This window comes from Astatotilapia calliptera, chromosome 4, assembly GCF_900246225.1.
Source record: "Astatotilapia calliptera chromosome 4, fAstCal1.2, whole genome shotgun sequence".
In the NCBI taxonomy this organism is placed as follows: Eukaryota; Metazoa; Chordata; class Actinopteri; order Cichliformes; family Cichlidae; genus Astatotilapia; species Astatotilapia calliptera.
Window position 1 is genome coordinate 4,617,113 of NC_039305.1, and position 13,470 is coordinate 4,630,582.

Below are 13,470 nucleotides of genomic sequence, written 5' to 3' on the forward strand. Positions count from 1 at the left end.
TCTGCTGTTAAACTTGGGTGGGCAGTCCACTTGCGCATCAAGACCCCATCTTCCAAGAAATAAGAAGCCTTTTTATTTCCTGTTTCAGAAAGAGAAGTAAAGCATTTAGTCAATGAGGGATCAGACTTCTGAGCAGCAACAAGGCTTTCACATGTGACTGGCAAGTCTAACTGTGGGAGATGGAGATCCTTCCACTTCTCAGTAGTATCCTTTGAACCACTTTTAAGATCAATCAGGGTTTGCAAATCATCTGTAGCCAGAGCCTGAGCCAACGAAGAGTCTGACAAATCAGTTTCTGCAGCTTCACGTCTTGCTTGAGCCCTGGTGAGAACACAAGCAGGAAAAACAGATGGAAAACAGGTTGCTAGGTCGTTGCTCTTCAAGTTTGATTCTAGATCATTTGTTACTTCGGGAACAGGTTGCACTTTTCCTCCAGCAATATCATTTCCCAAAATAAACTGCACCCCTTTTATGGGAAGTGAGGGGCGTACTGCCACAGAGAAGATGCCATTAACCAACTTTGATTTGATGTGTACATAATGCAAAGGAGCTTCAACATAGCCCATTTCAACTCCTTGAATCAGAATACTACCATGACAAGAGGAATGGTCACTCAAGGGTAATACATCAGATAAAAATCACAGATCGTGACCCTCCCGTATCTCTGAGTATTTGAATGGGTTTTTCATCCTCAGGCTTCCCAGTCAATGACATAGTGCCATCTAAGGGAAAGGGTTTGAAGCAGGGATCAACTCCTTCACTTTGGTCCCCTCTCTCAGCACGAATGGTTTTAATTAAACCTACTCCTTTTGGTGACTGGTTCTTGCGCTTCAAAGCGGGACATTCAACAACAACATGACCAAGTTTATGACAATAGAAACATTCCCTTTCAGTCCTTGGAGCAAAAGTCTGTCGTGGGCTTGAAGGATCCTTTCGTGGGAGAGGTTCTCTGGTGGTAACTTCACGTTTCTGCACAAAAACAGTTTTATGAGTCAGCACAAATTCATCAGCTATCACAGCTGCTTCTTTCAAAGTGGAAACCTTCTGTTCATTAAGGTGTACAACAATGCGTTCTGGCAGGCCATTTTTGAACTCTTCCAGCAGTATCAGTTCACGTAAGGAGTTGTAGTCAGGAACTTTACTTGCTGTTATCCATCTATCAACAAGAGTAGCTTTTTCACAAGCAAACTCTACAAAAGTCTGATTTGCTGTTCTTTTGTGATTGTGAAAGCGTTGCCTATACGCTTCGGGAACAAGTTCATAAGCAGCAAGGATAGCAGACTTCACTACATCATATTTCAAACTTTCTTCCAAAGACAAAGCAGAATAGACTTCTTGTGCTTTGCCTACCAATTTGCACTGAAGAAGCAATGGCCAAACTTCTCTCGGCCAGTGCAATGACGCCGCAACACGTTCAAACACATTGAAATATGTATCAACTTCTGATTCACGAAATGGAGGTACCAACACAATGTTTTTACTCACATTGAAACCACCTGGGTTTACATGGGAGGAGGTTGTTTCATCAACAGATGAATTTGCAGAACTAGGTTGAGTAGTAGTACTTCTTGAAGTCTGTGCCTGTAACTCCAACTGACGCAGTCTGACCTCCCTTTCAATCTGCAACTCCAGCTCCAACCTTTTCAGCTTTAACACCTTTTCTGTCTCTGTTTCCAACTCTGCCTGACGAGCTTGGGCTTTATCCTGAGCCTCCAATTGTAATTTAGCCAAACGTACCTTGAGTAATACTTGTCTTGAACGAGGAGAAGATGGAGTAGCAAAAGAAGGTGAGCCATTAGTGCTTAACTTTTCCACCGTTTGTTGCTCCCCAGCAGCAGGGTTTTGCCCTTCTTCCTTTAACACAGCAGGCTTCACTCCTTCATTAGGGGACCTGTCAAGAGGAACTGGCAAACGAGGTGATTTAGAAACAGGCCTTCTTCTACAAGTTTGTTTGAAACAGCAGTTTTCAAGTCCTCTTTCACCATTTGCCTTGATACATTTAACTCAAAGTGTGCTGCTATAGCAAACAAATCATGTTTTCTACACACATTTAGCTCCTCCCAAGAAGGATTACTCAGAAATGCACTCAAAGTGAAAACACCAGTTGCCATACTAACTGCCTCTGCCAAATACACCAGCAGAAACAAACTCCAAACCTTCACCATCCACAAATGGATTAACCAGGACTTTTATCCCAGACGAACCGCCAATTTATGTTACGTCCCCTGGCTAGTCTAGGGGGTTGGCCAAGGCCAACATAACAAACAAAACATCCCTGACGTAGAAATAAAAGAAACTTACCTAACTCCAAAGAAACAAAATATACAACCTATAACCATAACCTACCTAACAACACATAAACAAGAGAAAACAGGGTGTCAAAACAAAAGGCAGCTCTCCCCTACAAGCAGTCTGAACATGAAACAACAATGCTCACACAAAATACAAAGGCATGCAAGCCTGCACAAGTATGGCAACCAAAATGGCCAGAGGGCACAGAAGCACAGCTCCACAGGCCTTAAGTAGTGCTCTGCTGATTACCAATTAGCCGGACTCTGCGCAACATCCAATCAGGACAGAGGAGGTGGAGCCTGGACAAAACAAAGGGTTAATAAGGAGAAGAGACATCCTCCTGGGGGATGTAACAAAGGTTAAAGTTACGTATGATGATTCTTGTATACTTTTATTTTAAGTAACAACTTAGAGCTTTAATTTATAGTGTGTTATTTTGAAAATAAGGTGAGCACCTCTAATTAACTGAGAAAATAATTTCATGGGACCTCAGAGGTTCGATGTCTTTGGGTTACACAGGTTTTATCAATTGTAATACACACGTTTGAACACCAGGGGGCGACAAACTCCACGAAGGAACATCAGCGCTTCAGGGAGCTGTTCTTTCAGCACCACAGCCTCTCTCACAACACTCACACAACATCGCTGCGCTAATGCCGGACATTACTTACACAGGAGCCCGTAATTATAAAAAATAAATAATAATAAAATAATAATTGAATGTACCGCTGGGTTCATATCTTCAAGCACTCAATGTCAGCCAAGCCTCATTCACTCTCGCTACTAAGCATCATTAAAGAAAAATCGCGTAATCAGAGCGGGGATGTCTGCCTGTAGCGCCGTGCGCTGTAGCTGAAAAATCGAGGCTTTTAGTAACAAAGAACAAAACAAAAAACAACAAAAACGCGAGAAAAGTGACATTTAGAGTGGCTACTTCACAGAAGAGTGCGAGAGCTGCAACGATTGGATCGGGCGATAATCATCACAATAAAGCCATTAAATGCGTAAATTCCTACATGTGTGCACAAATGCAACCCACCATTCAAGAAGAGAGAGAAAGCGAGGGGGGAGAGAGAGTCCACCATCGCAACACCCCCTCCTTCCGTCCCCTCCACCACTCACAGAAACGGAATTAAAAAATCTTTAATATCTTTCCAGCAACTGGCCTCCATTGCTGCAGCGCTGAGCGCGCGCACACACGCCGACACTGTGGGCCTTTAAAGCGTCGCCAGAGCGGAAGGAGGAAAGTGACCCTCCGATTCAAGAGCGGCTTCTTTACACTGAAGGAAAAAGGGGGGAAACGGCTGGAGTGGATATGTTGAATGTATAGCGCTGCTCACATTGACATCGTGACAACACCAGCGCTGTCCGTGGATCTGTGCGAGTCGCTCTCCTGATTGTGTAATATCATTTTTTCACCCCCTTCCTGCAAAAGCGGCCGAACCTGCACCCGAGAGCGCAGGAGAGAGAGCAGCGGCAGAAGCAGCAGAAGAAGAAGAATAAGAAGAGGAGGAGGAGGAGGCGAGAGCAGGGGGATCGCAGCCTTCATCAGAATTTATTTTTTCTTGTTATTACATGGCGCAAGGGCTATACAAACGGGACCGTCCTGGGTGTGATACTGCCACGGTGAATTTGGATATCCACGCAGCAGCAGCACCACCATCCTCCTCCATCCGCCGAAGAAGCACCGTGGGTTGCGACGGCGCCCACACCGACTCCTCATCCTCCTCCTGCCGGCTCCATGTCGAGTGATGGTCGGCTTGCCTTGCTGGATGCTCCCCGCTCTCTCCGGATCGTCGACCACCGAACCTCCTCTGACCGCAGACCCCCATTTTCGGCGGAAACCTTCCCAGAGCTATAGGGCTACATATGGAAACTGGGGATCAAAATTTTAGGAAAAAGGAAAATCTAAGCGGTTAATTTATTTTTTTTAACTAATTTATTACTATTTTTGTTAGGTTTCGATCTGGTTTTGAGCGTGTGTGTTTCTTTGCGCCGGCTAATGAATTAATTTAGTCGTTGAGCCTTGATTTCCTCATTCCACCGGGTTGATTTGTGAGAAGACAGATTTGCTTTTAACCTCACAATAGGCTGTTATAAAACACGCAGGGAATCGCTTTTATTTCCTCTCGACAGGACTCGAATCGGTCCGTTTGTTTACTCTTCGCTGTCACCACTAATATGACAGATTTAGATTTTGTCCTTCGTTTCCTTCCCCAGTTTATTTTTACTAATAAAAGCCACTAGAATAATACTATTAATAACAACAATAGTCTTTAGAATAGCTCTCTTTCTGAATACTTACTAGTAAACGTAATGTTATAGCCTTTGACTAAAGCAACTTGTTGTAACAGAGTATTGAACTGTTGTACTTCAAACCTGCCATTACTCCAACACCGCACCCCCCACCCACCCAGCCGTCTCTTTGCTCCATTTGAGCTCGTGTAAATTCAGCTCAGTGCTTATAGCTGTGATCTCTACAAGTCAACGAACAGGTTGTACAAAATCAGCCTTGCTTGTCTTTTTAGGCTCCTCTTAGTTACCCCAGGCTTTAATTAACCAGTCATAGATCTGTGTTAATAATCACATTTGTAGCTTTTGTTTTCTTGCTGCAAGTGGCTCCAGTGCTGGGCTCCATCTGCAGCTCCAGGCCTGCTGAGGTGCTGTCATCCTCTGCATACCTAATTTTTCCACACATCTTTTTGGGTGTGAAAGTTAAAACAAACAGAGAGGAGAGACTTCACCGCCTCTTCCTCTCTCCCCCTTCTCTCTGCCATAGTTAGTTTTTTCTCTTGTTTTGGTCCTCACCCAAACGCAACCATAAGGTTCCTACCGCATCCTCCGCCTCCTTCTTCCCTCTCCTTCCGCTCGAGTATATCCCGTTTTTTCGGTTTGATTTGGTCCCGCAAATTTTCAAATATTTACTTCCTATACATCAAGAGGAAAGGGGGTCCCCCTTTCATGGAATGCGGAAACATGGGTCTGTTCGACCGCGGAGTCCAGATGCTGCTGACCACGGTGGGCGCCTTCGCGGCCTTCAGCCTCATGACCATCGCGGTCGGCACGGACTACTGGCTGTACTCCCGCGGCGTCTGCAGGACCAAGTCCATGAGCGAGAACGAGACCAGCAAGAAGAACGAGGAGGTGATGACCCACTCGGGCCTGTGGAGGACGTGTTGCTTGGAAGGTAAGAGGAAAGTCGGTTCTTCTGTGGTGCTGTAGTGCAACATAAACTTTTCCAACGTGTTCATTTGCGTGCGTTTGAAGCCGCCCGCCCGAGAGGCCTCAGCACTGCCACGACACAAGTGTACTGTGGGAGGGGAACCTATTCTCTCTCTTTTTCTATGCTACTCAATGTAAATGAGATCCACTGCAGAGTTTCCCTGCAAAGGGTGTTTAAATGTGTGTCAAAAGCCAAACGATCTCTTAGGATACTGAATACGTCACTGACCTTCTTGGTGCCTCAAATGATACAATCTGATAGAAGGAAAGTAAAAATGCAACATGTGACCTGGCTGCTGCTTATGAGCTTATATGTGTTCTGCATTTATGGGGAAGGAGATTTCTACCTTATACCAAACAAATCAACGTGCTGTAAAGATCTGACACCATCATTTAGGTTTCATGTTCTAAATCTGTTTGAAATGAACTTCACTTTTTAGCACTTAGTTATGTTTTGTTGAAAAAGAAACAAAGAAATTTCACTTTTAGCCGAAATGACAAGTCCATTTTCCAGCAGGGTGAAACAGGTTTCTGTGAGGAAAACCCAAAGGACTACACGGATGTGCAGCTAATAGATGAGAACAATTCGGATTAGAATGAGTTTTTCTGAATTTGTGGATGGTTTCAGTTTTCATCTTTTTCATGAACAAACCAAAACTTATATCAGTAGAAATGGCATCTGCATCTTGCAATGGATCACAAGGTCAAGAAAAGTTAGCATGGATCCCAAAAAGTAGGCTTTCCACATAAATTCTGTCTAAAACTAATGTAACTCATTAAATCTCAGCAGTTTTGAGCTTTGGAAGAAACTGTTGTAACTTTTACCTGGTGTAAAATAAGCCCTTATATAAAAATCACGAAACTGAATTGCTGCACTTCAACGGTTAATTTTGGTGTTTAGCTCCTGCAGGCAGGCTGAATCAGGTTTCCGGTTGCATAAAAGTCACCCACACCAGTCTGGAATTGTTTATTCAGTCCGGCTTTAGAGTTTAAATAATAAATTAACAACACATTCACAGGCTGTAGGTGGAGATGAACCTTCATCATATATCACCCTGATATATTGGCATGCCAATAAGCTGGTCTAACCCTAATTAAAGGAAGCTGCAGGAGATCTGTACCTTTAAAGAGGATGTGACACCGGGGCAGCACGTTGGACAGAGCGTGAGGACCCAAAAGTCGAGATGCAGTCACATCTGTCAGCAGGCCTGACCTGCCTGACAACCCTGATGATGGCAGAGCTACCTTCGACCTCCCTGTGCCCGGTACTTTCTGAGATGTCAAACTGCCTCACGTCCTGAGTGCAGGTTTTCAGACGACCTCGAGTGTCTGCCCTGTCAGACGGCGGCGGCGTGTTTCCTGTCATGCCCCGGTGGAGGCGGTCGGTGCTGACTTGGAGTGAGGTGCTGTAACCTTGTGAGGGCACAGAGCGTTACAAATCTGTTCATCGTCTTAGCTGTGAGCCCCTGAAAGGCCTCAGTGGCTGACTTCATGCTCTTCTGCCCCCTGTGATAAGCAGCACCCTCTGTTCAAAGTTTAAGAAGAAGAAACATTTAAAGCCGCTATAATGAATATCTTTAAAATAACTATGATAAAATAGCAGTGCGAAAGAGGTCGCTTGTGGAGTAGGGATGAATTATTGACCAAATCTACAGCTTTCCTTGGCTTACAGAGCTTTAAGGAGAGTTTAAGGTCATTATTTAACTGTGGAGGCAGTGCACCTCCCTCTTTGATTTCTGCTCACTATGAAACAGCAGGTTGTAAGAGACTAAACAGAGGGCGAAGGTGGAGGAGACCAAAAACAGACCAAAAAACAGGAGTGGAAATTGAAAATTTATTAGCTGGATACAAACTCAGATCCAAGTGATTTGGAGCTGGATGTGAAAATAAGAATCTTTTTGTCAACATCCAGTTAAAGACTGATAATATATTTAAAGAAAAAACAAATATGTTGCCACTTCAAATGTTTAGACACAAAAATGACATTTAAATGATGTGTGAAACAATGTGCTTTTGCTTTAAAATGAAAAAAAATATATATATATAAGATTTGTCATGTTTAAAAATTCTCCCTAGTTGTGTAAAATTGACATTTCTTTCATTTTTAGTAATCATGACAGGAACAAATTAGGAAGTCAGGGGACACTGCTATAATGCCACAGAGTCCCTGTAGGGAGGAGGTTGGGGTGAATGAATATCCGAACAAAACATTTAAATTAAATATGGCTGAACGTTTCCTGGTTTAAAACTATTGTAGAGTGCCTTGAGGCCATCATTGTTGTGATTTGGCACTGAATTTTAGATGCCAGTCAGTTGAACATACTGAACGTTTCCTTGTTGAGTCTGATGATTTGCTGCTTTTTTGTCATAACTATTAAAGTCTGAATATAAAAGCAAATTAACAAGTATTTTATGCTTTTTCAGCAATTTCAAGGCAAAACTCTAAATAACCTGGAGCACAAAAATAATCATTAATTGCAGGTCTGCTAAAAAAAAAAATAGACATGCCCGATATGCAACAACGGAAATATGTCACTCTGAAAATGAAACGTAAGGTAAAGAACAAGGAGTGTAATGGTATTCAAGTCATGCTGCTGTTCCTGTTAATGAGATTCAATACATTTACCCTTAAAAACACCTTTATTTGGTGCACAGCCCTTCTTCCGATCACAGCATTGACACCTCAGCTGTTCCCGAGAAGCTGCTCAGGTGCTGGGATCAGAAAGCTGCGGTTTCACCAACACAGCTCGAGATGTGAGGCAAAAGAGCTCAGCTGGCCTTCACCTGATAAATAAGAGGAATAACACTAAACACTGATACAGTGATTATATTAGTCGACATAGGATCACAGTTACAGCTGGAGTGTAATTGTGACAGTGACTGGCTTTTATCCCTGCCAGGCCATTATTTAATTGGCAAACAGAACAGCACGGAGTCAAGATGAGAGCAAAAAACATCACACTTAGACTCGCTGTGCGCGCATGTGTGTGTGTGTTCCTTTTGCATTAGCACAATGTGCTTCTTCCTTTGAATCCAGGATCAAAATGGCAGGAAATAAACCCAGATTTGTCATTTGTGATTCATGAATGATCCCCGGCCCAGAAGAGGCAGGGGAGTGGAAAAATGGGGCCACTGCATTTACTCAGCGGGGTCAGATTCATTTAAATTCTAATTCAAATGACTTCCTGCTCAGGAAATTGGGTCTTAAAAAGCGAGTACATTTAATTATAGGTAGTTTGAGCAATTTTATACCAAAAATTGTGAGGGGGAAATTGAAAAATAGGAAAATATAGAGCGGATGCAGCTGGAGAGAGGCAGCGATAAGCACCAAACCCTGCCTTGTTTCAGCACATAGAGAGTCAGGAGGAGAGATATCAAGTTTACATTTCAGATGTTAATTAGGCTTCAATTTGTAGCTCCGCTCTATTAAATCAAAGTGCCAAGACGGATAGTATTCACGGTTCCCCGGTTCCTCTAAAGTGAGCTGGTGATCAGGCAGCGGCTGAGGCTGCAAATAGTTGAAGTGGTCGCTCCATCCTCCTCGCAGCAGTGAATGCAGACTGTGTGTTTGGCAGCTCGGTATCCCACACATTCTGCTTACTGAGTGTACGCAGGTAGGCGACCGTTTGTGTTTGTATAACAGCTACAGAAGAAGAGAACCTGTGAAAAAGCAAAATGGGAATACCCACACTGGGTGCACCTCGACCTCTGCTCCGCTCACTGCTTGTCAGAGAAACAGAAAAATCTTTCTCCTGTGGATCTACAGAAAACTGATCATTTACTTTCCCTCAGTATAAAACCGTGCAAGTGTGCTTTGGAGGTTTGCGCTGGGTAAAACACAGAATATCTCGTATTGATTTAGCAGATGTTCACTTTTCCTTTCTAAAGCTGAAATAACTGATCAGTCAACGCTGTTTGTTGCACATTTTAGGATTTGCTGCTTTTCTTTCTCAGAAATTGATTTGAACTGTTGTTTCAACAAATCGGCTTTATATGAAAATTGAAAAAATGTCACAACTTTCTCTCAGTGAGCAAAAGTGACACCAAAATGAGGCAGAAATGGAAGCTGCCATCTTGCACTGATGACTGGAAGACATTGTTCAGACTTTGGTGGGTTCAGGGGCATTTAAAGAAATGTGGAAATCACATGGATAACAGTTATAACAGGATGCCATATGTGATTTTCCATCACTAAATCTTTCTCAAAAACAACAGCAAGTTGTGCAACAGCATTTAAAATGATTTTTTTTTTTTTATTTCTGGAGGAACTAATTTTTCCGTTTATTATGACACCGCATAATTTGCATCCAGAGCTTTTGCAGTAGCAACTTGGGACGCATTGAGCTAAGAGTGACGGAAAGCGGTTATTGCTAATAGTTTTCTAGATGCTGGCATTTACTGAGTTTTACAATATCTATAAAATAAATGTATATATAAATCTATAAACATTTCTATAAAACTGTTACTTTTTAGGTCACATGTGTTGTGAAGGTTTTGTGTTGTTGGTTTAAAGCTTTGACTTTTGTGTTGGCTTTAGTTCAGGATTCCTCTTTTGGTGTATTCATCACTGAGTTTGAGTTTGTGCAGCATTATCTGAGCACTGGTTTCTGTTTAGGCTCATGCCTCTAGTTTTCAGCTGTACCTCCCTCCCTTAGTTGCATCTTTGTGGTGCAGTGTTTCTTTGAGTCAGTCTTGTTAAGTGTGAGTTTTCTTGTTTCTGTGTTTAGTCGTGTGTATTTTGCTTCAGTATTTTTGGCTTCCTGTACTACTTTTCTTTTCTTGGATGTTTTGTTTTGGTTTTAACTTCTTGCCTGTCTGATCGTGCTGATTACATCCACCTGTGTCTTGTTCTCCTCCTGTTTCTGATCCTGTCTGTTGTCCTCTTTGGTTTTGTCCCTTCAGTTTCTTTGTTCCTTATCACTGTTCCCACCAATGGGTCTGTACTTCCGTTTGGAATTGCTCACCTTTGGATTCTGTTTTTTGTACTTAACTTTGACTGTGTGGCTTTACTTACTGCTTGAATAAAACCTTTCTTTTATGAATTTGGATTCACCTTTAAACTGACTCTGAACAACGTAAAGTTCAAGAGGCTGAGGGCAAAGCCTCAAAACCACATCTGCAGGCTCTATTTCACTACTGCTCACAAGCATTTATGTCAGCCTTACTTACAAATGATCTCATCATATCAGCAACGTGATGTGATCATGGTGTATCTTCATAGTTAATGCTTTATATTTTGGACCTAATATCATTTGAGTAAATAAATAGATTGGTAATCAATAAGTAAGGCAAATTTAGTCAAATCGTGCCGGTGCATTTATCAATATGCAGGCTGAGTTTTTCATCATGTGGCCAACAATTTCTCAAACATGTCTGCAGGTAGAAGAATTTTGTGTGTTTCTGTGCTTTTGCAAGAACATGCACATAATACAAAACTTTATGCCTCAGATATAGGACCCTTATTGTCAACTGCAAAATTCCTCATGGATATGACTAAAGTTCAAACGGAATGCGTCACTCTGTTCAAAGCTCTCTGGGGATGGATCACTTGCTGTCACATTCCTGAGATGTGATTGGTTCCAGGGACATCAGATGATTTCTGTTGGACCCCCTGAGGAGATCGTTTTAACTGGAACAATGTCATAATCAGCCAGCACATTACAGCACAGTTACCAGTTATGTCATCGCACGGATAACACAAGCTGCAACGAAGAGTAATAATTGATCAGTTGTTTTAGCATCTAACTCTTTTTTTTAAGCAAACCGTCACTTTTTCCATCTTTCCTATTCAATAAATCAACTGCTTTCATGCTTTTAGGATAAAGCAGCTCTAGAAACAGGACCATCATCATGCTTCAGGAGGTTTCTAGGACTAAAAAGTGCCTTTGATGGCTTTATTTTGAGAGAAACATCCGATTCTTTTATGCACTGCAAGTCTAGAAAACTTTCAGTATTAGTGTGAAAATACTAATCTGAAAAATACTAAGTACTATTTCTTAATATAGCTCTTGATCACTTAAATGAAAACACATTAACGTGGCACAATTTTAGGAGTTTCCTTGAAAAGGTTTAAATTTTTATTTATTCTGTGTCCGTCTTCCTTCAGTTTTTTGATCCTCTTGTCAAATGTTTTATTAGTTTAGGTGAACCTGGGGCTTTAATCAGTCCACACTGAACAGTGGCTTAATTTTCTTTTTAGTTGTTTGATTTTATCTAGACATTACTTTAGTTCTTTTTGGTCCTTTGCCATTCAGCCTTAAACCAGCATTAAAAGTCCAGTGACTGCGGTTCCACATACACACAGATGTGGTTGCACACAGTGTGGGTGCAGAGAGAGATTCAGCTGGTGAAGCATGAACGGTGCAGAGTAAACATGTGTGATGCGGATGAATTGGTCCCTGGAGGCCGCCGCTCCTCCGTCCTATCTGGGACGTCTGTAAAAAAGCCGCCTCTGCTCCTCCCTCCTCGTGCACGTCGCTCGTAATCTGAGGCATTCGTCTTCATTACAGCGCCACCCTCAGGCTCTACCGTGGCTTCAGGATGAGGACACAGTTTAGGAAGAGACGTTGGAGAGAAATGGTGCACTTCATGATGAAAGAGGGCCACATTTTTCTTTTGTGCCTGGACCTAAAGCAGTGAGACTAATCTAAGTCTTTCTAGCTGTGTCCAAACCACAAAAGCTAAAATACAATAACTAACTAAGCTGTGAAAGTTTTTTCACTTAGTGTTCGCTTCTTCCAGGGTTTACACCGCCTCTCGCCCTTTGAGAGCTGGCACACACTCCAACCTGCTACAACCCTTAAACTGGATAAGCAGAAGAGAATGGTGGGATGGATGGATGCTTTTTCATCTAATCATTTGACCTATGATTTATGAAATTTCAAAGAAATACCCTTTATATTCTAAAGTCCCAGTTGGTGTCCTTAAATTTCCTGTTTTGTCTGAATCACAGTCCAAATCCAAAAGAGATCAGGTTCATTCTTGTTGCATAATGTTGCAGGTAAAGAAAATATATTTAGAATATTTGTAGCATTTTTAAACAAGACTTTGAACCTATGTTGTTTGTGAGTCTGTACATGCTCGCAACATTAATATCTTTAGCAGGTAAAATATCAACCTGTTCATCATTCTAGCACAGCCTATGTTGAACCTATATTATCAGGGAAACATAAATATGTTTCACAAAAGCGTTTTTGTGCCAATTCACCCAGCATCTGTTGAGATCAAGTAGCATCCTCTGGGGATGAAGGCCATCGCAGAGGTGCAAAAAAACTGCTGTTGAGGCTGGCTCCGAAAGAGAGTCATCCCTAAAGACCGTGTTAAAATGTCCAACTTTATAGCAGAGATATGCATGTGTACAAAAACAGGGCATTTTTTTGTTATGTTGTTCTTCATGGCGGCTGTGTGGGGGCAATTTCTTTAAATTCACTGATACAGGCAGCTGTAGAGTATAGCTGCTGGCTAGGCTTCAACTGAACTTCAGTTTAACACACACTTTGCTAACATGTTAGCTACTAACAGTCAATCCAAAAATGATCACATCTGTCTGCAGAAAAGCACCAGAGCAACATCTGTAAAACCAGGTTAGCCATAAAGGTATGCAGAGTTATCAAATCAGGGAGGTGACATTTTTACAGCCGCTTATAGTCGAGGCATCAACCAACTGATCTCCGTCATGGGTTATTAAAATGTATCCAGTGGCTGATCATTCAAATGGGTGCATATTAAGTTGGCTGTGGCTGAAATGGTAGAGAAGGGCATCCTTTGATCACAGAGTTTATTGTTCTATCATCCCCAAGTGTAAAATTGGCCCTTAAATATCTGTGCTGCCAGATGTGTATGCGCTCGTGTGTACTCATATTGCTAAGGTGCTACATATATACTACCCAGCATGCTTGAATTTTGTGCTGCTACTCAGGTTTTTTTCATAAGGGCTCTAAAGAGTCAAAGGCAACA

General features: G+C 42.1%; 2 protein-coding genes across 2 annotated transcripts in view; one reads left to right on the forward strand and one right to left on the reverse strand.

The window, feature by feature from the left end:
• Nucleotides 1–594: 594 nt before the first annotated feature.
• LOC113020278 (uncharacterized) lies at nucleotides 595–3,386 on the reverse strand. Its single transcript, XM_026164091.1, has 2 exons — nucleotides 3,332–3,386; nucleotides 595–1,904 (listed from the first exon to the last, which is right to left on the reverse strand). Exons 1-2 carry the CDS (start codon nucleotides 3,375–3,377, stop codon nucleotides 628–630), a joined length of 1,323 nt encoding a protein of 440 aa, XP_026019876.1. The 5' UTR covers nucleotides 3,378–3,386; the 3' UTR covers nucleotides 595–627.
• Nucleotides 3,387–3,453: 67 nt separating this feature from the next.
• Nucleotides 3,454–13,470, forward strand: part of cacng2a (calcium channel, voltage-dependent, gamma subunit 2a) — an 84,288-nt gene continuing 74,271 nt past the window's right edge. The window contains exon 1 of the mRNA XM_026164092.1: nucleotides 3,454–5,479. Within this exon, the coding sequence (XP_026019877.1) occupies nucleotides 5,254–5,479 (226 nt within the window). The 5' untranslated portion in view covers nucleotides 3,454–5,253. The remainder of the gene's footprint in view (nucleotides 5,480–13,470) is intronic.

What these genes read in the sequence shown, in the direction of transcription:
- LOC113020278 (XM_026164091.1), bottom strand. Translation starts at nt 3,377, where the DNA reads ATGGTGGACTCTCTCTCCCCCCTCGCTTTCTCTCTCTTCTTGAATG. An exon ending in TTTCTCTCTCTTCTTGAATG is followed by an intron (nt 1,905 to 3,331) that starts GTGGGTTGCATT and finishes CTCGTTTGCCAG; the next exon opens with TTCCTCTTGACAGGTCCCCT.